Genomic DNA, 23,452 nt, shown 5'->3' with positions numbered 1-23,452 from the left:
AGTGTGTTGCTCTTCCAGCAGCTTCCCATATGAGTTATGTTTCATTGTTGAAGAGAATCAGTCACAAAAACTGACACTCATCAACACAGTACTGCAAGAACTGTGTACAGAAGTGCCCATATGTTGCATAACTGACTAGACTCCACCATTTATCTCCTGAGAATGGTATGACTTTAGTAGTTACTGATAATGAAGAATATTCAAATGATGATTAGATACGCACTAAGTGAAGACACTGTGAATCCGACTGTGTTGATTCTGATTGGATTCATAAATTTCCAAATCTTCTTCAGTTCCAGGGGCACAAGCACATATTTTGTCCAACATTCAGGTCTGTTCATGGTACATACATGTATTTTGCACAGTATTTAATTGACTGAATCATGTTTTGTGTTTGAAAATGATCAGGATGAGTAGATCGGTAGTATGGTATGGTGTCTGGGGACAAACGGGTGATTAAAGTGATTAACAGAAGTCAAATTAATCTCATGCATATATTTTTTTTTTATATAATATCATACCATTGTACACAAATTCACAGACATTGCGTGTGTGTGCCTACTGACATCAGACATTCCCACAATAACAACAGAGGATAACATGCCTCCTTCCCTCTGAAGTTAGTCTTTACAACTGCAGCCAGTAGTGTCTACTGCTGTATCAACCCATTCTGAAATGTGAATCTTAGTGCAGTCCTACACACACCTCAGTGGTGCATTATTCATGTAGAATGATATAGGCTTTTACAACTGTAATCTCTAAGAAAACTGAGCAACTAAGGTGACTCATTTAGAAGTACTTACCAGACTACATCCAGTATTCTAGGAAAACTATTGTGTAGTTTTCATCCTGACAAATTAAACTAATTCATAAAAGATTACAAATCAACTAAACAGTTACCTGCAGCAGTTATTTTAAATATATTCTGATGCAATAATTTAATTAGTAAAATTGTGCACATCAATAGGGAGCTTAAAAGTAAAATACTGTTCATAAGTTAATGGAACTGATCAGTACAACAAATCACATGAACTACTCGACTATTGGATTATAACATTCATTGGTTTTGCCATTTGAGAGGTCCCCAATTTAATAATTTCTTCAGTGATTCACAGGTGTCATGTCAGATAATTTTGTGAAAGCTGCTCAGTATTTTAATGAGACAGCTTTGCTAGAAAAGCACAGATGCCTATGGGTGAGGCTTATAATGTCATCGTAGACAGATTTTAGAGGAAATCGACATCCAGAGCCCCGCTGCTAGAGAAAGAGGACACTGTCTTCACATGACCAATGTGGAAAAGCATGGCTACAAGTTGTGGTCCAGTATGCACACACAAAGTGTTGATGCCAAATTTTAGTGTCCTAACTTTGATTCCTCATATGTGATGACTTGCTGGATTCATACGTCTGTGGGCATTGATGCCTTAGTACTTCTAGTGTTGGTTCCCATGCCTTGCTAAGTCTAAATCCCATGTGTGTTAACCAGGTTGCTTTTTTTAATGATAGAGTCCCAGTATGTGGAAGTGGACGAAATGATCTCCGTCTCTCTGTAGTTCATGCTGTAGCCCATGTCAAGACAGTGTTCAACAACATCAGTCTTTTCTTGGTGACCTAATCTGGTGTGATTTCTATGTTAATTGTGTCTATCTTTAACAGTGAAACTCACACTGACCGGTTTCTATGGGCTACAAGCTGCCATCACCCATCTCAACACATTGGTCTATTAAGGACTCTCGTTCATCTCTTTTATCTCAGATTGAGAGAACTTATCAGCAGAGATTAGCCATATTTGTTCTGTGTTTTTCCAGAATGGGTACTCTGATAAGCAGATTCAAAATGCATGTCAACTAGTGTGGACTAAACCTCAAGAACAGCTAGAAACGATAGCCAGAAGAAGTGGAGAAGTCCACAAGAACATTTTTCTACCTTATGTTGGTGGTGTGTCCTTTAAAATTGGCAGACGGTTCAAGAAACATCAAACAAAGTATGTCTTCCGCCCTTCAGCATGAATACAAGTGATGCTGGGTTCTGTTAAAGACAATGTAGATCTAAGGAGACAAGGAGTATATAAAATCCCATGCCAGTGTGGAAAATCATACATTGACGAGAGGTGTTGCACTGTTAAAGATAGATTCAATGAACATAGATATCACACCAGGTTAGGTTAGCTGTAAAGTCTGCTGTTGCTGAACACTTGTCTCGACACAGGACATAGCATGAAGTACAGACAGACAAAGATTCTTTTGTCTGCCTCCATGTACTGGGACAGCATCATAGAAGAAGCAGCTGAGATATGTGTTACTAATGAGTTGATTAACAGAGACACAGGATTTCAATTTAGTGAGGCATGGGAACCAGCATTGCGGTGCTAAGGCATCGTCAGCTACAGATGAATGAATCCGTGGAGTCAACACAGACAGGGAATCAAAGTCATGACATTATTCTTATTCTGGGTGCCATTTGTGACACGATTTGCAGCAATGCTTTTCCCATGTCACACATGCGAGGACCATGGCCCGTTTTCCTGACAGGGTTTCTGGATGTCGATGTCCACTATGATTAGTCTCTGACATAGCCTCACCCCTTGGCATTTGCAGTTTTCTAGCAGTCCATCGCATATATTGGTTACCCCACTGCAGCAACATGTCACTAAGCACCTGAAGACGATAAGCAGCTGTCTTGTTAACCCTTTGACTGCTGGAGGCGCACCATCTGCTTGGCGCGCTGAGGCGCTACAGTCTGCAGCGTAATTCGGCTAGCTGCTGCGCTAAGTGCCTGTCCCTCAGAGCTGCCAATGGGACCAGGCGGCCCGTGCTACCCAACCCGCCCTGTGCTGAATACTCCTGGACTGATTACGACTCACGCAGAGCCAGCGTGACTTTATGGCAACTTTGAGCTGCAATATCTTGGGCAATAGTTTTTGTAAAGAAATCAAATTTGGCTATCTTGTACAGCTTTATGCGTTCTCTTAAGAATAATAATGAAAAGAATTTTACAAGCCAAATTGAGCCAGAAAATTGTAGGTAAAATTGACCAAAGAAGAGGGTGCCCGAAAAAATTTTGGAGTTTGGTTTCTTGCATCTCCTAGACTAATGCTACGACAAACATGAAACTTGGCATGTACTAACCTAACAACACAAGGTTCTCAAATATAAAGTTTCATTTGACTTTCCAGTACTGAATGAATTAAGCGCAAAATTGAAGATTTTGTAAAAATGCAGTATTTTTGTTCTGATTTTGCTAAAAAACTGTGTTCTATAAAACATTCCAAGCTGTACAATTTGAATGAAAGTTGGGCATGAAAATCAGGCCTGAGAACAATGTAAACTTTGGATTTGCATATCTAGTAGAGTAAACTCATGATGAAAATGAAATTTAGAGCGCAATAGATTGATAGCACAAAGATCTGGAATAAAAATTTTTATTCCTCTACTATTTTCCACTAATCACAAATTAGTCGAAAAGATTCGGATTTTTATGAAAAGATGAAAGCAGGATATATTTGATACTTCTTTTACAAAGACCATTTATTATTAATGCTTCAAAGCCAGTCTCATTCAAATAACCAATTTTGAGCTCCACACCCTCCCCAAAACAGTGAGTTTAATTTCCATTATCGGCTAACAACAGAGGCAAAGTAGCAAGGAAAATTGCACTGAGAACAGAGTTTTAACTTTGGCGTGTTATTTGTTGTTGATCTTAAGGCATTTGAAATCAGTTATGGAAAACAGGTTTTGTACAAGTGGACGGATTTTGATGTATATTTGTACTACTAACAATAAAAGAATATAACTTGTATATGTTATGTGTTAATAATTTAAATGTATCGTACATAGACTAGTATATGGGTTTTGTTACACTGGTGCAATGTACTCAGCATAATTACATTTGCCTCAGTACAGATATTGCGTCATCTCAATCACAAAGTCCATTCATTTGCCAGAAAACTGCTAAAGAGAAGTCGGCCATTGTTTGAATAATTTTACACCTGTTGTATCTATTTCCCATCTTTTTTTTTTTGATCAAGTGTCAATCAATTTTCTGAGATTTAGTTCCCAATGATCAGTAATGCTTCTTTGTATGATATGTCTCAAAGCAGGTTACAACAAATAATGGAATGTTGCAAGTTTTACATTGGTATCTAGTTTCCCGGCGCACTTTCCGTTTTGTGCAAACAATGCATCTGCGTGTTAGCATACTTTTCTCACAATAGCAGCTGGAAAATGTCTCCCTGTGAATTGCAGGGGATTCTCATCATCGTAGTGCCTTCCCCTACCAGCTTTTTTCTGTTCTGTAGCATATTTTTCTACAATATCCCTTTCAAGAGAAACTCTGCGAGTGCCATTTTTCACCCTGTTACTGACCAGTGGAGAGCATGAGCATTTAGAATGCACAAATCCAGAATGTGAAAAAAATATTTCTTGTACCATTTCACAGCCATATGCACTGATACCACTGAGCTCAGTAACATGTCACAACAGTCAACTGCACCCATACTTGAATTTTAATCTACAATACATTGTAGTTTCTTTATTTTTTTGCCAGTATTTCTGTCAGTCTTCTTCGTTTCAACCATTTGTGTTGCGTGACTTGTGGTCAACATGCACACCTCTCTTATCACACCACTTGATAGCAAGTATCTTGTCAGTGGACTTAAACTCAGTTTCTCCTCGTTTTAATTTCTTCTGCAGTTTCGGCATGTTGTGCCTATTCGTACGAACAGTGCCACATGCGGCTGTTCCATGGTTGTAAAGCCAGAAGAACAGGTCCAGGCTGGAATACCAATTGCCGACATAAAGAATATGACCCTGTTCCAAATACGGTCCCATAAGCGTTGGGAATGCTTGGGTCAGTATCCAGTTGACATTTGTGTCGTGAACTTGAGTCATCAAGGTAATGGTTTAATGGCTGGAAATCGATTTCTTTCCAGTCAAATGTGTCACTTAATCTCACTCTTTTCTGAACTGTTTCACTGTCACTTTCTGATTCCTCAGATTCAGAGGAACTGCTGGCTGTAATTCTTGCTCTGCCCTCTGGTGTAAAGGGCTGAGGATCACAGCTTCAAAATTCTGTTGAAGATTCATTACTGCTAGCAACATCAGATAATTCACACTCACTGTTGCTCCTAGTGAGCATTTCCAGGATCTCTTTATTTGTGCAACCACAGCTACGTGACATTTCTCCTGTAGAAAACAAGAAAACTGATGAAAACACGGGAGGTTGGTTGGTTGGTTGTTTGGGGAAGGAGACCAGACAGCGAGGTCATCGGTCTCATCGGATTAGGGAAGGACGGGGAAGGAAGTCGGCCGTGCCCTTTGAAAGGAACCATCCCGGCATTTGCCTGGAGCGATTTAGGGAAGTCACGGAAAACCTAAATCAGGATGGCCGGACGCGGGATTGAACCGTCGTCCTCCCGAATGCGAGTCCAGTGTCTAACCACTGCGCCACCTCGCTCGGTACACGGGAAGTGAAGTCAAGTTCTGCAGAGAGGGAACACAGCAACAAATGTATATGCACTCTCAAACTATTCAGTCAGACCACTGAACAGCTACTGGAAGAACAGGGCAGAAAGACAGCTCTGCATGTTTGTACATCTGTCACGCTCAGGAAGCTGTGACTCGGCATGCCCAAACTCGTCCCTAGCAGTGAAAAGCCTGGTAGCATGGTATGCATCAACACATCCTTAGCGCGTAGGGAAAACCCAAGGCCCACGCTTAAACATAGGTGTGCCAGGGGAATGGCGAGGCATGACGAGGTAACACGTCCTCAGCACTCAAAAGATTAAAATATTGTGCAGCTTTCACATCATCATCTGACATGGCACCTGTAAGCCACTGATTCAACAACTTTGTTTAAAAATAAATTAAATGAGGTTATTGAATCAACTGCATTATTTTTCTTGTCGAAAAACGTGCAAAGGGAGTAGGAGAAAATTTGTTTCCTGTATATAGCATAGTACAAAATACGTAAGGTATGTGGGAGAAGTTTTTAGACAGTTCATAATTATCTACATCAATAAGAAGTCCACTGTTTGGTAAAAAGGAAATTATAATTGTTGCTATTGAGTATTGAATCAGCTGTTGAGTAAAAATTATAAAAATCATCTAAAAATGTTCAGCTTCCTGGGATGTTAACTTTAGGGTTGTACACATGACAGCACAAAAATTGGCTGGTGGAAATTGCAGCCAGAATTAGTCAGGTACAGCACTGATGTGAATGAAGTACAACCTGCCTTATTTTTCTGGTTACCTTGGGAACATACAGATGAAATAGTAGTTAAAAAGTTACAGGAAACTGAACTTGCCAGTATTTCAGATCTGTTCTAAACAACAACAAAACATCTTGTGCAAATAGAATATGCTGTTATTATCTGTAGACATTGTGCATGTTAACTTAAGAGGTGTAAGTTCTTAAATGGTCACTGTAACTGAATAACCAATGTGCAGACGTAATATACATGTGTCTCATGTTCAAATATTTGTGATCTCTTTTTTTTAGGAGACACATTCTTCTTGTTCTACAATTTTTTGTGTATGAAGTCCTCCATTATATTATATGAAACACATTTCAATGACATGCAGCTAATTTCCTGCAGACAGTGTGATGGAATTTTGGCTATAAAAGAATTAAGGTCACTTGCAGTGGAGAATGACTTCTCTGGAGCCGAAAACTTGTAAATTTACTTCCTCTGTTTCACAAAATATGTGTGAATTATTGACACAGTTTCATTGATATTACATGGTAATAGACAGTCAGTCTGTCATGGCACCATTTATTCTACAATAGCTAATGACAGTACGCAAGCAAGGGCAAATACCTGCATCTCATTGCTTTCAGCTGAGTCCCAGTATTTGTGCACCATCCCTTATCTTGCAGATGAAGCGAATTTGATAACATTGGAGGTTGGAGCACAGTATGGCATTTCTGAGCATAGTATACAATGATGAACATTATCGAGATGCTGGAGAATCCAGTAAGCATGTGTGAACTGGACTTTGTCCTGTAACAAAAACTGTGTGGGATAATAAACTTGTCAACATGTCATGGCAAAATCCTTTACAAAAAATTGTGCACTTGGAACATACTACTGCAGGGACGTCGAACAGATGTGCAGAACTATAGACCTATATCTCTAACGTTGATCAGTTGTAGAATTTTGGAACACGTATTATGTTCGAGTATAATGACTTTTCTGGAGACTAGAAATCTACTCTGTAGGAATCAGCATGGGTTTCAAAAAAGACGCTCGTGTGAAACCCAGCTCGCGCTATTCGTCCACGAGACTCAGAGGGCCATAGACACGGGTTCCCAGGTAGATGCTGTGTTTCTTGACTTCCGCAAGGCGTTCGATACAGTTCCCCACAGTCGTTTAATGAACAAAGTAAGAGCATATGGACTATCAGACCAACTGTGTGATTGGATTGAAGAGTTCCTAGATAACAGAACGCAGCATGTCATTCTCAATGGAGAGAAGTCTTCCGAAGTAAGAGTGATTTCAGGTGTGCCGCAGGAGAGTGTCATAGGACTGTTGCTATTCACAATATACATAAATGACCTTGTGGATGACATCGGAAGTTCACTGAGGCTTTGTGCAGATGATGCTGTGGTGTATCGAGAGGTTGTAACAATGGAAAATTGTACTGAAATGCAAGAGGATCTGCAGCGAATTGACGTATGGTGCAGGGAATGGCAATTGAATCTCAATGTAGACAAGTGTAATGTGCTGCTAATACATAGAAAGATAGATCCCTTATCATTTAGCTACAAAATAGCAGGTCAGCAACTGGAAGCAGTTAATTCCATAAATTATCTGGGAGTACGCATTAGGAGTGATTTAAAATGGAATGATCATACAAAGTTGATCGTCGGTAAAGCAGATGCCAGACTGAGATTCATTGGAAGAATCCTAAGGAAATGCAATCCGAAAACAAAGGAAGTAGGATGCAGTACGCTTGTTCACCCACTGCTTGAATACTGCTCACCAGTGTGGGATCCGTACCAGATAGGGTTGATAGAAGAGATAGAGAAGATCCAATGGAGAGCAGCACGCGTCGTTACAGGATCAGTTAGTAATTGTGAAAGCGTTACGGAGATGATAGATAAACTCCAGTGGAAGACTCTGCAGGAGAGATGCTCAGTAGCTCGGTACGGGCTTTTGTTAAAGTTTCGAGAACATACCTTCACCGAGGAGTCAAGCAGTATATTGCTCCCTCCTACGTATATCTCGCGAAGAGACCAGGAGGATAAAATCAGAGAGATTAGAACCCACACAGAAGCATACCGACAATCCTTCTTTCCACAAACAACACGAGACTGGAATAGAAGGGATAACCGATAGAGGTACTCAGGGTACCCTCCGCCACATACCGTCAGGTGGCTTGCGGAGTATGGATGTGGATGTAGATGTAGATTTCCTAGGTTGCTGGATATGGTTCGGCCCTGGCTTCTGGAGACCAGATTAATTAGTAGACTTGCAGCCATCAAGGAGAGGGTCTGTGATGGTCACTGATAGCACTTGCCAAGGGCATTGTCACTTATGACTGGTGGCACATGATATTTTCTGGCAAATCGGTATTGTCCTCAGCGAATGATGGTCCAGTACAAGTACAAGCATAAGCACAAGCACAAGTACAAGCAAGGTGCTTGTTTTGACCTCAAATACAGCCACGAGTCATCTTGCAGTCACTGTATGTCTGTGGCAGTCTGGGACTGGATGTGTTCCTGTGGACATGATGCCTTCCAGTACACCCATGTTACGAGTATATTATGGTCCCATCAGTGTGATAACTGTATCCTGAGGGAATAACCAGTTTCCAGCTAGACCAGTCTCCTATACATGTCAGTGGTGGTGCAGGAATGTTTTGTACAACAGATTGTTTCTCTTCTCAATTGTCCTCCTCCAGCATCAGACCTAAACTCTGTCAAAAACGTATGGACAGAGCCGAAATGCGCTGTGCGTAAAAAATAACCTGACCACCTGCCAAGAACATGTTATACTCATTGGAATGTCACCCTAGCTTCCTGGGAGGAAGCGGCAGAAAATGAGAGATTTATTACCCACCTCATAGACACCCTTCCTCACAGACTGCAGACAGTCATTGAAGTTGAAGTTATTTGTACAGGATATTACGTGGTGAAGAAGCCACATGCTGTGCCCTTTTGAGAGGCGAAAATGTCTTACTAAAAATCATGAATTGTTTCATTCTATTAATTAAATGGTTTTTACAGTTAAACAAATTAGTGGAGTCCAGAATGAGATTTTCACTCTGCAGTGGAGTGTGCGCTGATATGAAACTTCCTGGCAGATTAAAACTGTGTGCCCGAGTTCGAGTCTCGGTTGGGCACACAGTTTTAATCTGCCAGGAAGTTTCATATCAGCACACACTCCGCTGCAGAGTGAAAATCTCATTCTGGAAACATCCCCCAGGCTGTGGCTAAGCCATGTCTCCGCAGTATCCTTTCTTTCAGGAGTGCTAGTTCTGCAAGTTTCGCAGGAGAGCTTCTGTAAAGTTTGGAAGGTAGGAGACGAGATACTGGCAGAAGTAAAGCTGTGAGTACCGGGCGTGAGTCGTGCTTCGGTAGCTCAGATGGTAGAGCACTTGCCCGCGAAAGGCAAAGGTCCCGAGTTCGAGTTTCGGTCGGACACACAGTTTTAATCTGCCAGGAAGTTTCAAATTAGTGGAGCAATACAAAAGAACTGCACTAAGTCAGATACAAACTGAACCTTGTCTTCAGGCAGTTGCCTAGTAGACCATTAATTGTTACACTGAGCTACAAATGTATTGTGCCACAACTTCCCAGATTTACTGCTCTTGACTCCTCATCACGAAATGAAGTTCTTTTACTTGGTTTGCAGTGCTACAAATGATACGTCGTAGTTTACTAGTGTATTGTTAGAGAGTGTGTCTTTATGCTAGTTGTCAAAAAGGTGTTAATCCTCCTACTAAATTCACAACTACAAACATTCTTTACTTTTATGAGCAGATCTGTGCACCCCGTCGTGTGATTGGCTTCTGTGTAACATGGCGGGTAATTCAAATTTCAGCCACGACCATTTTTTCTGCTGTCAGGTGTACATTCATGAATAAACCTCGTTCACAACTGTGTACTCTACTATCACAAAGTACAGTATTACAAGGATGAACATGTATCTCTGTATGTCCACACTTATTTCAAGCATTTCATGATAAAGAAGTGATAAATGTCTGTGTTGACTTGTTACAAAATACTGCTCTTAATGATGATGACCAGAGGTACTGACCCACATGCAAAATACTGGATAAGTAAACTTCTAAGTGATGATGTGACTCGGCTAACAGCATAGTGACAAAGTTAATTTGTTGTTATTTGTGATGTCACTAACATTGCTCAATTTGTATTGTGCATACAGAATATGCATATTAATAGATGCAGTAATAGTTTAGGGAATAGTATGTTTTCATTTTATACCTAATGTCATTGATAAAATAATTTTAAGATGTTGCAAAATCCTGTGCAACGATTATCATCACTAGCTCTTTTAGCCTGTTTTAAGTTAGAATCGTCAGGTATTCCATTATACAAATTGTCCATAATTCCAAATATTACACAGTTCTACATGTGTATGTTGTGCATTTTCTCCCTGCAAAATCTTGCTGTTTTTCCTCTTATACCACTGCATAGTTGAGTGGTTAAAGTAATTGTATATAGTTGTTCCCCACCATGTGGTATCACAAGTGGTAAAATAGAATCCCTTATCTCAGTTTTGCAGTTTTTACATAACTATTCAAAACTAGTCCAGGGTTTTAAAGTTGCTACTGTCCCAAATTGAACCAAAAAGATAGAAGAAAATTTAGTAACTACTATTGGGGCCATTACGCTTCCATTGACTGTATTTTGTGGGCTACATTAACTCAACTTTGTGATCTGCCTTTTTTCACATCTTTTTCTGCATCTTGGTTTGTTTGTAAATTTGTTTCAGTAATTGGTGTATAAGAGTCTGTAAATCAACTCCTCATTTATCATCATTGCTGCAAGTGCAACAGTTACTTGAAATATTGAGTATTTACCATCTTCACCATTTGATGCATATCGAAATCAATATGTGCAACAATCTTCAGCAGTCAAAACTTGTCTGCAGTGCTGGTCTTGTTATGCTCCGTTACTGAGATAAGTAAGGGAAGTGGTCCAATGAGAAAATTGTGTCTTTAGCAGTTCTGTAACTTCCGTTAATAGTACTGATCACTTCCGCAACTCATTTTAAAGCTGTAGGTTCTCTTAACTTCTCAGGAATGATAATGGAACATAAAAACTGGAGAGCTCTCTCCTGGAATAACTTTGTAAGAATTAAATTCAGAATTATTTTATTCTTCACACCTGTGGTTACTTACCAACAATCATGATGCTAACAGCCATGGATAACTTGTGTTCCCACTGATATTTACGTAGTGTCTCTAGTGTAGTAGCAGCCAAAGACTGATAGAAAATGATTTGATAAGGAGGATTTGGTGTAGAGTATGCTGTTGATAAAGGTGAAGGTCTGAGAAAACTAGATGTGATTTAATCACCAGTGTTAGCAGTGTAGTATTAAGTGAATTGTAGCTCTGTGCAGGGAAGACTTACTGTTAAGTGAGTTACAGCCTGAAGTTACAAAAAGGAAAGGCAGAAAATCCACATTGTCGTTGTGATACTTAAGTCATCTGGCCCTTACTAATGAAGACTGCACAAAATAACAGGATATACATGCATAATGGTTCATTGTGCCAGCAGCAAAATCAGATATAAACACAGGATTGAATATTTTGTTATTTTCAGCAGGGAAATTATACATTGATCTTTGTATAAAATGTTATACGCTAAGTAACTGGTACTAATTCTAGGAATTTGTCTGAACAAAGAGGTAATTGTTAAGCAAACGTAGAAATTAAGTGTGTGTGTGTGTGTGTGTGTGTGTGTGTGTGTGTGTGTGTGTGTGTGTGTGTGTGTGTGTGTTGAGAGAGAGAGAGAGAGAGAGAGAGAGAGAGAGAGAGAGAGATGCTAGATACATGAAAGTCGTTTGTAGTCTGCTTAGTAATGTTGGTGTTTATAAATTTATTAGAAAGTGATAATTTGATTTTTCTTTTATTCAGGGTATCAGCAGATGTAGATGAAGTTAATTCATTGAAAAGTCGAATAGATCGCTGGGATTTACCTTCAGCGGAAATGACAGATGGCCATGCACCAGCCTCCCTTTTAAAGCTGTGGTATCGTGAGCTGTATGAACCCCTAATACCTGACAACATGTATACAGAATGTGTGAATCATCATGCTGATCCAGAAAAGGCTGTGGCAATTGTGCATAAACTCCCAGAACTTAACAAACTTGTTCTGTGCTACCTCATACGCTTCCTCCAGGTAATTAAAGTGTGTTCTTGACCATTGACTGTAACTTATGAAATTAATTTTTGTTGCTGAGCCCTCATTTAGTGTTTGTAACATTTTCAGTATTAAGTGACTTAACTTTATGAGTGAATGTAATATTACATTGCTCGTATTTGTTTGTATTACTATAAAATACATTAATTCCCAGAGTTTCTGTAAAGATATTCTTAAATGGAGCATTAGCAGTTGCCCAACAAGAATTTCTTAAAGCCTCTTATCATTGCATTACCCACAAAACACTAAAAAAACTCAGGCACATTACTCAATCCATGTGTACCCATATATCCAAGTCCTTGCTGTACTAATGTTAAACTCTTCAAGTCATCGTAGAGGTCATTTTTGATCATAGTCTTACATTTATGCTTGATACATTTTTTGAGAAAAGAATAACTTTTGTAACAGCAGTAAAGGAAATTTATGAATATATACGAGGTGCATTCAAGTTCTAAGGCCTCCGATTTTTTTTCTCCGGACTGGAAAGAGATAGAAACATGCGCATTGTTTTAAAATGAGGCCGCGTTCATTGTCAATACGTCCCAGAGATGGCAGCATCGTACGGCAGATGGAATTTTACTGCCAGCGGTGAGAATGAGAACTGTTTTAAATACTTAAAATGGCGAAGTTTTCCTTACTTGAATAGCGTGCAATCATTCGTTTTCTGAATTTGCGTGGTGTGAAACCAATTGAAATTCTTCGACAGTTGAAGGAGACATGTGGTGATGGAGTTATGGATGTGTCGAAAGTGCGTTCGTGGGTGCGACAGTTTAATGAAGGCAGAACATCATGTGACAACAAACCGAAACAACCTCGGGCTCGCACAAGCCGGTCTGACGACATGATCGAGAAAGTGGACAGAATTGTTTTGGGGGATCGCCGAATGACTGTTGAACAGATCGCCTCCAGAGTTGGCATTTCTGTGGGTTCTGTGCTCACAATCCTGCATGACGACCTGAAAATGCGAAAAGTGTCATCCAGGTGGGTGCCACGAATGCTGACGGACGACCACATGGCTGCCCGTGTGGCATGTTGCCAAGCAATGTTGACGCGCAACAACAGCATGAATGGGACTTTCTTTTCGTCGGTTGTGACAATGGATGAGACGTGGATGCCATTTTTCAATCCAGAAACAAAGCGCCAGTCAGCTCAATGGAAGCACACAGATTCACCGCCACCAAAAAAATTTCGGGTAACCGCCAGTGCTGAAAAAATGATGGTGTCCATGTTCTGGGACAGCGAGGGCGTAATCCTTACCCATTGCGTTCCAAAGGGCACTACGGTAACAGGTGCATCCTACGAAAATGTTTTGAAGAACAAATTCTTTCCTACACTGCAACAAAAACGTCCGGGAAGGGCTGCGCGTGTGCTGTTTCACCAAGACAACGCACCTGCACATCGAGCTAACGTTACGCAACAGTTTCTTCATGATAACAACTTTGAAGTGATTCCTCATGCTCCCTACTCACCTGACCTGGCTCCTAGTGACTTTTGGCTTTTTCCAACAATGAAAGACACTCTCCGTGCCCGCACATTCACCAGCCGTGCTGCTATTGCCTCAGCGATTTTCCAGTGGTCAAAACAGACTCCTAAAGAAGCCTTCGCCACTGCCATGGAATCATGGCGTCAGCGTTGTGAAAAATGTGTACGTCTGCAGGGCGATTACGTCGAGAAGTAACGCCAGTTTCGTCGATTTCGGGTGAGTAGTTAATTAGAAAAAAAATCGGAGGCCTTAGAAATTGAATGCACCTCGTATATTGTGAAAAACTGCCAACATATCATTTTTAAGAGACCTCTGCAGCATTCTTTCTGATTGTGGAGAACAGGCTATATATATGTTATTCAATCACATATCACACAGTATAAAGATTGTTCTTCAGTGGTGTAGCTTAAAGGACGAAGTGCCTGTAGAAAGTATATTAGGCTAAAATAAGAAGGAATAACACCATAGAATATGTATAGATAGTGAAAAATGAAATAGTGTAAAAACAGGGCAATGTAATGAATTAATTAGTAACTTATGGAGAAATATTTTGCATTTACAGATCCATTTATGTATCATGTGTTGAATTGTTTAAATACAGAAAGTATTCTCTTTGCATAATCATATCACATCAGTGTAACTGAATGAAATGACACTCTTGTTGAGGGCTTATAATGGGGTGGGCAGGGGTTCACAATCACATCTGGCCATCCAGTGTTTGCTTTTCTAGGCTTTCTCTTAATCTGGTTGTAGCAAATGCCAAGATGGTTGCTTTGAGAAGGACATAGCCAATTTGCTCCTCCATTCTTGTCATTTCCAGGCTTTTGCCCCACCTCTTATGAGCTCATCTTCAATGAGATGATTTTTTTTCTGTAACAGGTATTTTGTTTAAACTGATACTGTTTGGAAATAAACTTCTGTGTTACACTCTGGTACGTAGTTTATCAGACTGCTTCTCTAGGTTTTTATTGTTTCTTTTGTAGTGTTCATTATGTTATGTATTAAACAGAACATTTCTACTAAACTGTAGATATTTGCAAGGAGTGAAGTTGTCCAAGTTACAAAGATGGATGCGAGCAATTTGGCAATGGTCATGGCTCCCAATTGCTTGCGATGCACTTCAGATGATCCTCGTGTGATTTTTGAAAATGCGCGGAAGGAAATGGCATTCATGAGGACACTTATTCAGAGCCTTGACACAAGCTTTATGGAAGGAGTGTATTAGCTTGCAATGCGAAGGTAATTGTTTACAGTTACATTTCTTAGTCTGTAAATTTTCATAAGCAAAGCTAATTAACTTTCTCCAAATGATTTCTATACATTACCTACATATTGTATAAAGTAAGTTGAAAATTGCAACCAAAATTCTGCAATGTGATAATGAACTGTTTTTTAAATTTTCTTGTTATACATATGCAGTGCATAAAAAAAAGTGAAGCATCCGGAAGACATGGTCAGATGTTGATGTAACTTCATACACATACACCCAATTGGCGGGTATGTAAATGATTAGAGTTGCAGTTCTCTGTGACTGGTATGAGGTTCATTCAAATGAAACCTGGTCAGTGCATCTACCTTTGCCTTACACGTAAGGTGGCACCACGTAACTTCGAATATGGTGGCGTCATCTATTGGTAGAGAGACTGACGTATGCGCACTGTTTGATGTTGCATAGCCCCAGTGTGGTTTCACGCTGAAGAGAATGTGGTCACACAAGTTATCATCCACTACCGAACATGCAGGTGATTAAGCAGGAACAAAGAGGACTGACTCGATTTTTGGCGGCAGATGGAGTTGGAGGCCGTGAAATGTATCGACAGTCTGAGTTGTTCATGTGTTGTGGAATGGTACAAACTATTCCTTGAGGGACACGAGTCACTGGAAGACGATGCTCGTCCTGGACAGGCTCATCGTGTCATCACACTGGAAATGGTTGCAGAAGTCTTGGACAACTGCAGAATCACCATGGACAAGATCCATTGGTTACTGGGTATTAGCATGGGCACTGCCCACACCATAATGTATCAACACTTAAACTGTCGAAAAATGTGTGTGCAGTGGATTCCCCACCAACTGACCGCCGAACAGTGCAGTACCCTAATGTCACTGTCTTTGAGTCATCTGCAACGTTATCATGAGGAGGAATACGGCTTTCTGTCACAAATTGTAGCAGGTGACAAAACATGGTGTTACCATTTTGAACCGGAAAGCAAGTGTCAGGGCAAGCAGTGGAAACATGTGACTTCACCACCACCAAAGAAACCAAAGGCCATGCGCACCAGGTCTGGTAAGGTCATGATGTCCTTTTTTTTTTTTTTTTTTTTTTTTTTTTTTTTTTTTTAACTACAAGGGCCCACTGCTTGTCGAGTTCCTGGAACAGGGAATCGCCATCAATGCCCAGCATTATCAAGCCACTTTACAGAACCTTAGATGACCCATCAAGTCGAAACACCAAGGCATGTCGTCCAATGGTGTTACCCTCCTGCATGATAATACCCATCCACGTACAGCCAATGCAGTGAAGACAACATTGCAGCAGTTTTGGGTGGAAATGCTGGAACATCCTCCATACAGTCCCGATCTTTTGCCGTATAACTTTCATGTGTTTGGACCTGTAAAACAAGCTATTCACGGACATAGATTCGCAACGGACAACAAAGTGTATGACTGGGCCCAGGCTTGGATCCGACAGCAGCCTACTAGCTTCGTCAAGGATGGAATTGACCGGCTAGTGTTGCAATGGTATAAATGTGCCAACAGTTTTGGTGACTATTTTTGAATATGTGTACTGTATATAACTACATTTTTGACTTAATAAAATAATTACCGTCACTTTACACTAGTGACCGGGTTTCATTTTAATCCCCCTTTTTAGAATGGCAACCAGAGTACATTAACATTGTTCGTGTTTGGTGGGTCTCCATTTATCTAGCTGATTGATTGTGCAATATCCGGAATTGTGAGACATTTGGATTTGACCGTGCCCCGATGTTGCCTGCATGGGAACGCAAGGGTACTCACACTCGTGGTCAAGGTTTTGGTTGACCATGTCTGACCACCACAATGGAGGATCACCATATTGTGTAAAAAGCACATCATAACCCCTACAAATCTGCTCCTACCATCCATCCAAGAACAATTAATGGACTCCTAGCAACATTCTGTGTCATACCGCACCATTGATTGGGTACTAGCAGCATCCAGACTGGGGATTGACCATCCCCTGTGTAGGATACCATTAACACCACAACACAAATGTTTGCGTATGGAGTGGTGTGATGACCTGGAAGCATGGACTGCTCATCAATGATGTCACATTGTGCAAGATCCCCAGATCTGTCCCCTATAGAAAATTTGTGGGACCAGCTTGGACATCAACTCCATCCCAGTACCAGTACCCTTGATATCAAGGACCAGTTGCAACAGTTGTGGGCCATTTTGTCTCAGGAGAGGATATAATGGCTTTATGATACCATTCTTAACTAAATCAGTGCATACATCTAAGCTATATAGGGTGCAACATCATTCTAATAAGTGGTCTCATACTGCCATGTTCTTTTGTAGATTTGGCTGATTTTCTAATCACAGTAATAACATCACATACCCTGTCTACCTGTGAAGTTTCATTTCATTTCCGCCTCCCAATATACATAGTAGGAAAGAATTGTTTGAATTCCAGTGGAGATGGTGGACCACAATATGGTGCCGTCGTAATGCTGCTACACTATCTGATCAAAACTATCTGTACGCCCCAATGTAATGTAGAATTGACCACTAGAAGTCATGAGAGATGGACCAACCAGTATAAAAGGAGGCAGGGAGAGTATTGCATTGCCAGCAGAGGGGCAGTTACAGCAAAATGTGTCAGTCAGTACAGCTCAGTGACTTCAAACATGGATTAGCCCTTGGACATCAACAGAGTAACAGATCCACGTGGGACATTTCATCCCTCCTAAAACTGTCCAAGTTGACTGTTTGTGATGTGATTGTGAAGAGGAAACATTAAGGAAAAACCCCGGCTGTGCAGAGACCAGACGGACCTCATATACCGAGGGATAGGGACCATCAGCAGTTGTGGAGAGTGGCTATCAAAAATCACATGAAATCAGCAGAAGGAATCACTTGTAAATTCCAAAGTGCTAGCAGCAGTTCAGCTAGCATGGTGACTGTGTGTAAGGAGTTAAAAAGAATGGGGTGCAATGGTTGAGCAGCTTGTTATTTGAAGCCACACATTTTTGTAGTCATTACTAAGCATTTCTTGAGGTAGGGCAAAGAGCAACACCACTGGACAGTTAATGACTGCAAACAAGTGGTTTGGAGTGATCAATCAATTTATACCCAGTGGCAGTATTTGGGTTTGGTGTATGCCTGGAGAATGTTACCTGCCATCATGTGTAGTGCGAAGAGTGAAGTACAAAGGATTTCTTGTTATGGTATGGGAGTGTTTTTAATGGTTGGGATGTGATCCCCTTACTATGCTTGAAAAACACTCGCGTACAGCAGAGGGACAGTTCTGAGATGTTAATTTTTTGTAACAACATGCAAATGCACCCTGACATAAAGCGGCATATGTGACACATTGGTTTGTGGACAATAACATCCCTGAAATGGACTAGCCTGCCCAGTATCCTGACATGAACCTGCTATATTTTGTTACTAGTGCACGTAAGAGTGAGTGCGCAGAATGTAGTGCCACCGCACTTGTGTACTTAAATCAGCCTCCAACAGTATCAGCACAGGCTGGCCACTAGAGGCTACCTGTAGGAAGTGCGCACATGGCACGGTCTCCACCCTCACTACGTTCTTTTAGTTTGTACTGCTCATATCAATTGTTCACTTATGTTGCACCTTCTGTATGATTCTTTTGTCTTGTTATGTGTGGAGTTGAGAGAGGCATATTTCCATTATTGTTCAGAGATTTATGAATAAAGCCATATTTCTGTTATTTGGATCGGTTTTGTGTATCACTTGGTTACTATGGAACCCAATGGAACACTTTTGGTATGTATACTTGTTTTGCAAATCAAACTGCCTTTTCCTGCTGCTATTTATTTTATTTAATCCATACGTGTTTCGCCTTCTACTGTTTTAAGGCATCATCAGTGGGATCTATAATGATACAGTTTTGTTAGTTATAGATTATCAAACAGTTCACTTCACGATTTTTTGTAAAAAATGTAGTTACGATTTGCTGATCTGCGTTTCCTCACATCAGCAAATCGTAAGTAGTTACATTTTTTAGAAAAAATCGCAAAGTGAACTGTTTGATAATCTATAACTAACAAAACTGTATCATTATAGATCCCACTGATGATACCTTAAAACAGTAGAAGGCGAAACATGTATGGATTAAATAAAATAAATAGCAGCAGGAAAAGGCAGTTTGATTTGCAAAACAAGTATTTATATGCTTGCTGCGGAGGATGGCCACACAAACAAACTTGTCACTTTTGGTATGAGTTAGGATGTCAGCTTCACTCCAGACTCCCGTGTCAAACGCCACCTACCTTCTCTCTTTTTGGCTCTTAAGGAAAAATGGGCTGCAAATTCCTCCAGACATTGAGACACCTCACTGAAAATGTTCCCAGCAGAGTTCAAGCCGTTGTAAAGGCAAAGGGTGGACACACCCTACATTAATGTCCACTAATAGGGGTCCAGATACTTTTGATAAGATGATGTATGTTTTAAGTCCACTTGATCCTCAGCCACTTACATAGGACATGACAACAGGAATGTCCAGTGAATAAAGCGACACTAGATATTTGAATAGATATATATTTTAACAACTAGACTGAAGTGGTGCTCAGCTTGCAGTTTGACATTACATTTGTTAAAATATAGTAGCCCAGGTCAGTAACTTGCATAGTTTCAAATTTAGAGTAATATAGTTGTATGAGTGGCAACATTAACACAGGTTCTTCGCATTCACATTCACATTGATACTGCCTGATTGTAAGTAGCTAATTGACTATTGCTGATTAACTGAGACTAATTAACAGTGAATGAGACTAACAGTGACTGCCTCCATGTGCCGACTGCCTGTGACTGACAGCAACTTGGTGCTTTGGGGTAAATAACAATGACTCTTTGTGACCATGTTTTGCAACAACTGGTTGCAGCACTCTTCGCTATGACTATTTATAGACTTTTGTAGGAAATTATCTTCAAATTATTTACAGAATATTAAAATAACCCATCATTTGAATACTTCTATAACTGGAAGTTACTTTGTTTAACTATTGTATCAGTGTTGTTTAATGAATTTTTGTATTGAGTTCCACGGGTGCACAGAGTTCTCACATTTTTTAAATGAAAGCTTGGCAAAATTATTCCTAAAACAAAATTTTATACTACGAATATTTCATGACTTTTATGGATACATACATGCATGTGAAGCACAAGCCGTAGAGCCATTCGTTACTCTCTCTTTTTCTGTACTGCAGTTCCCACCTCCTCCTGTTCCGTTCCCCCACTCACTCTGTCTCTGCAGGCTCTTGCCTATGTCTTATCATGGAATATTCCCATAACCACTTACATAACTTTCTGTCTTTCATAACTTCTTTTGGTCACCACCCAGGTTTTCCATTGTGTCCCAAATTTCCCCGAAGTGTGAATTGTACAGGGAACAGCATCTACCATGATACATGGGTATCTGGTCACGTGCAACCATCTTTCATCCAGTTCTGGGCAAAGGACCTTCCAGACCCAAAACCTAATGCAGTAGCCAGCAGGTTGTTGGTCACATTACCATGCACAGTGTTGGACATAAAACTTGGCTGACAGCCTGCCACTGCAGAGACTAAGTCTGAATCATTCACCTAAGGTGGCCAATAAAACTGGTTGTCCCTCAGAATTCTAAGTCTGGCCATATGCACAATTTGACAACACTGCAGGATGCAGAAGTGTCTGGAAAAGTGTTAGTTTCTTATCAATTTCTTACAATGCTGTATGAGCTCATAGTCTAGTGGTAAACATCGCACAGTTAGGCAGTAATTCACGAGTTGGAGTCCACACCTTCCTCTATTTTTTAAACACATGACAACTGCCAGCTAAAGTTACCAGTCTGGTGGAACTTCCAAAGTAATATGCTTCACTTTCTAACCCACCACTAATAGCAAAATCTTTCAGAAACAATTTCAAAAAACAGTTTGTAGCTGTGTCAAGATCAGAGCAGTTCACACTTGACAGTTTTCTCACACTACACTGGCCATTGACTATCAGCCGCACGCCACCTGTTGCCTGATGTCAGGCTCCGTCCGACCAAGTGACCACAGTGTGTCAAGATGAGTGCATTTATGAACTATCATTTCCTTATTCGTCCGCCCCCAGAAGCTGAGTGCTTAGCGCGACAGACTGTCAATTCTAAGGGCCCGGGTTCGATTCCCGGCTGGGTCGGAGATTTTCTCCGCTCAGGGACTGGGTGTTGTGTTGTCCTAATCATCATCATTTCATCCCCATCGACGTGCAAGTCGTCGAAGTGGCGTCAAATCGAAAGACTTGCACCAGGCGAGCGGTCTACCCACTGGGAGGCCCTCGTCACATGCCATTATTATTATTATTATTATTATTATTATTATTCGAAATTCTAGTACTTATCTTGCAGTTATTGGAATTTGCATATTTGAAACTTATTCATAAGTTCTTTAGGTGTTGAAAAATAAAATCACAAGTGGAAAAGAGTGTTAACATTTGTGACATATCATTAGCTTTCAGTTTAATAGAGATGTGAAGGCAGCAGTGGCAGCTTGAATCCTTTTTATTGTATGTGCAAAACATATCAGAAAATGGTTTTTTTTGTTTGAAGAAAGGTCATTTTGAAATGATTGATTTTCCAGATTAAGGAAGTCTCAATAACTGACATTTGTGGAACTGCAACCATTTCACCGTATTGTGACAATTTTATTCCATAGGTAAGATTCAGAAGTTGGGTGTAGAAGTTCTGCATGCTCTAATTCAAAGCAACAAAACTCAAAGGGGTATCAGTTGCTGTGGCTGTGCTTGAACATCAGTTCGCTCACTAAGCATTCCTATGCAGTATTGTTGCTGTTGACAAGTTATGATGCCTTTAAGGTATGTCCACATGATGCCTCTTTCATCGTGCACAGTCACAGATGCATGAGAATAAAAGGGAATGTACAAGAATTTGTGGAAAGAACGGGTGTATGCATGGGCATTCTCATGTCCACACATTGCCTCATTGCACAAGCAGTCTGCTGTGGATCCACTTCTGTGCCTAGGAGCTTGAGTTGTGTTCATTGTGATGAAAAGGTGACAGAAAAAGAAAATACAAAAGTGACTGTAGGTAAAGAAGTATGTAAACAGTAGAGATACAAGAAATACAAAGTGATGACAATGTTTTGTCTGCAGAAATCAGGAGGAGGTTACAACGAGATTTTAGATTTTCTACTTGGGAAACTGTAGTAATGAGGCTGGCAATAAAACTTTGTTAGCTAGTAAATGGCAACTTATATACTCATTTGAATTATTTATTCCTCATTTCAAAACAAAGCACTTCAATTGTATCAAATTTGTAACTTGTAATGCAGAATAATTGTAATTTATTATTTGATTGTTTTATACATCTGTTCACTGTAGGAAATGCCTAAGCTTGTAATTATTAGCATATTTTGTTCCTGTATAGTTTTACAATTTGTATCTATTAGCATATATAAGTACTGTTATCATGTATAATTATGACATGTTCCATATCCATGGAATTGTCTTGTATGCTGGATCAACCGAACACTAATTCATAAATAAAAACAGAAGTGATTATTGCTGAAACTGAGAAATACTTAAGGAAGGCTCTTACTCATTATGTGAAGGTTAATTAACTTTCAATGCATCATTTGTATTTAATCATGAAATATGATATGTAGATTAACATCCTCAGACTTGACAAATTTGGGACTTTCATAGATGCCAGAATCCACTAGAATGGAGGTTGTGTTTTTCAGTTTCTTATTTTATGCGTCATCGTGTGCTTCATTTCTATTTTTAGTAGTTTGTTGAGGAGCTACACATACCTCATCATTTCTTTTGTTCAGATGTCAGGTTCCTCAGGTGTGCTTTTAAGTCACCATAACATTAATATTTGTCCACAGGTTTCGAGCACTTTTTTCATAAATTTTTGGCCTTTTCTTCTCAGTTTTCCTACTTCAAAACTTATGATATCTTATTCTTTACAGAAATATGGTTGGAGACTTTTTATCTAATCCATGATGTTCAGGGCAACACATCTCCAATTTTTATTCAAATAATCTTCAGAAGCAGTATTCCATACAACTTTTCTGTTTTTCTGTAATCATCTCTAAACTTCTGTGTGCTTCCTGTGGAGTCAACAGACATTATTGCACATAAATCACTTTACAGCATAATGTCAGAACACTACACAAACAAACACAAATGAGGCCCAAGCTGCCCATTTCCAACTAAAAAGAGAGCAGATTCCCACCGAAGGCAGTTAGCAATGCACATTACACAAGCCCTCCATTTATAGGAAATTACATATGCACAAATGTGTGTGAATAGTTGCGCTGTTGGAAATTTATGTACATGCGCAAAGTTGGACAAAAA

At 40.0% G+C, this 23,452-nt stretch overlaps 1 protein-coding gene across 1 annotated transcript in view; it reads left to right on the top strand.

Moving 5' to 3' along the window:
- Positions 1-23,452, top strand: part of LOC124721938 (filaggrin) — a 345,545-nt gene that overhangs the window by 306,808 nt on the left and 15,285 nt on the right. Inside the window, exons 17-18 of the mRNA XM_047247096.1 lie at positions 12,108-12,372; positions 14,907-15,115. Of these exons, the coding sequence (XP_047103052.1) occupies positions 12,108-12,372; positions 14,907-15,101 (460 nt within the window). The 3' untranslated portion in view covers positions 15,102-15,115. The remainder of the gene's footprint in view (positions 1-12,107; positions 12,373-14,906; positions 15,116-23,452) is intronic.

The sequence above is a fragment of the Schistocerca piceifrons genome, chromosome X, assembly GCF_021461385.2.
Source record: "Schistocerca piceifrons isolate TAMUIC-IGC-003096 chromosome X, iqSchPice1.1, whole genome shotgun sequence".
Lineage (NCBI taxonomy): Eukaryota > Metazoa > Arthropoda > Insecta > Orthoptera > Acrididae > Schistocerca > Schistocerca piceifrons.
The sequence above is the reverse complement of the archived record's forward strand: the minus strand, read 5'-3'. Positions and strand labels throughout refer to the sequence as shown.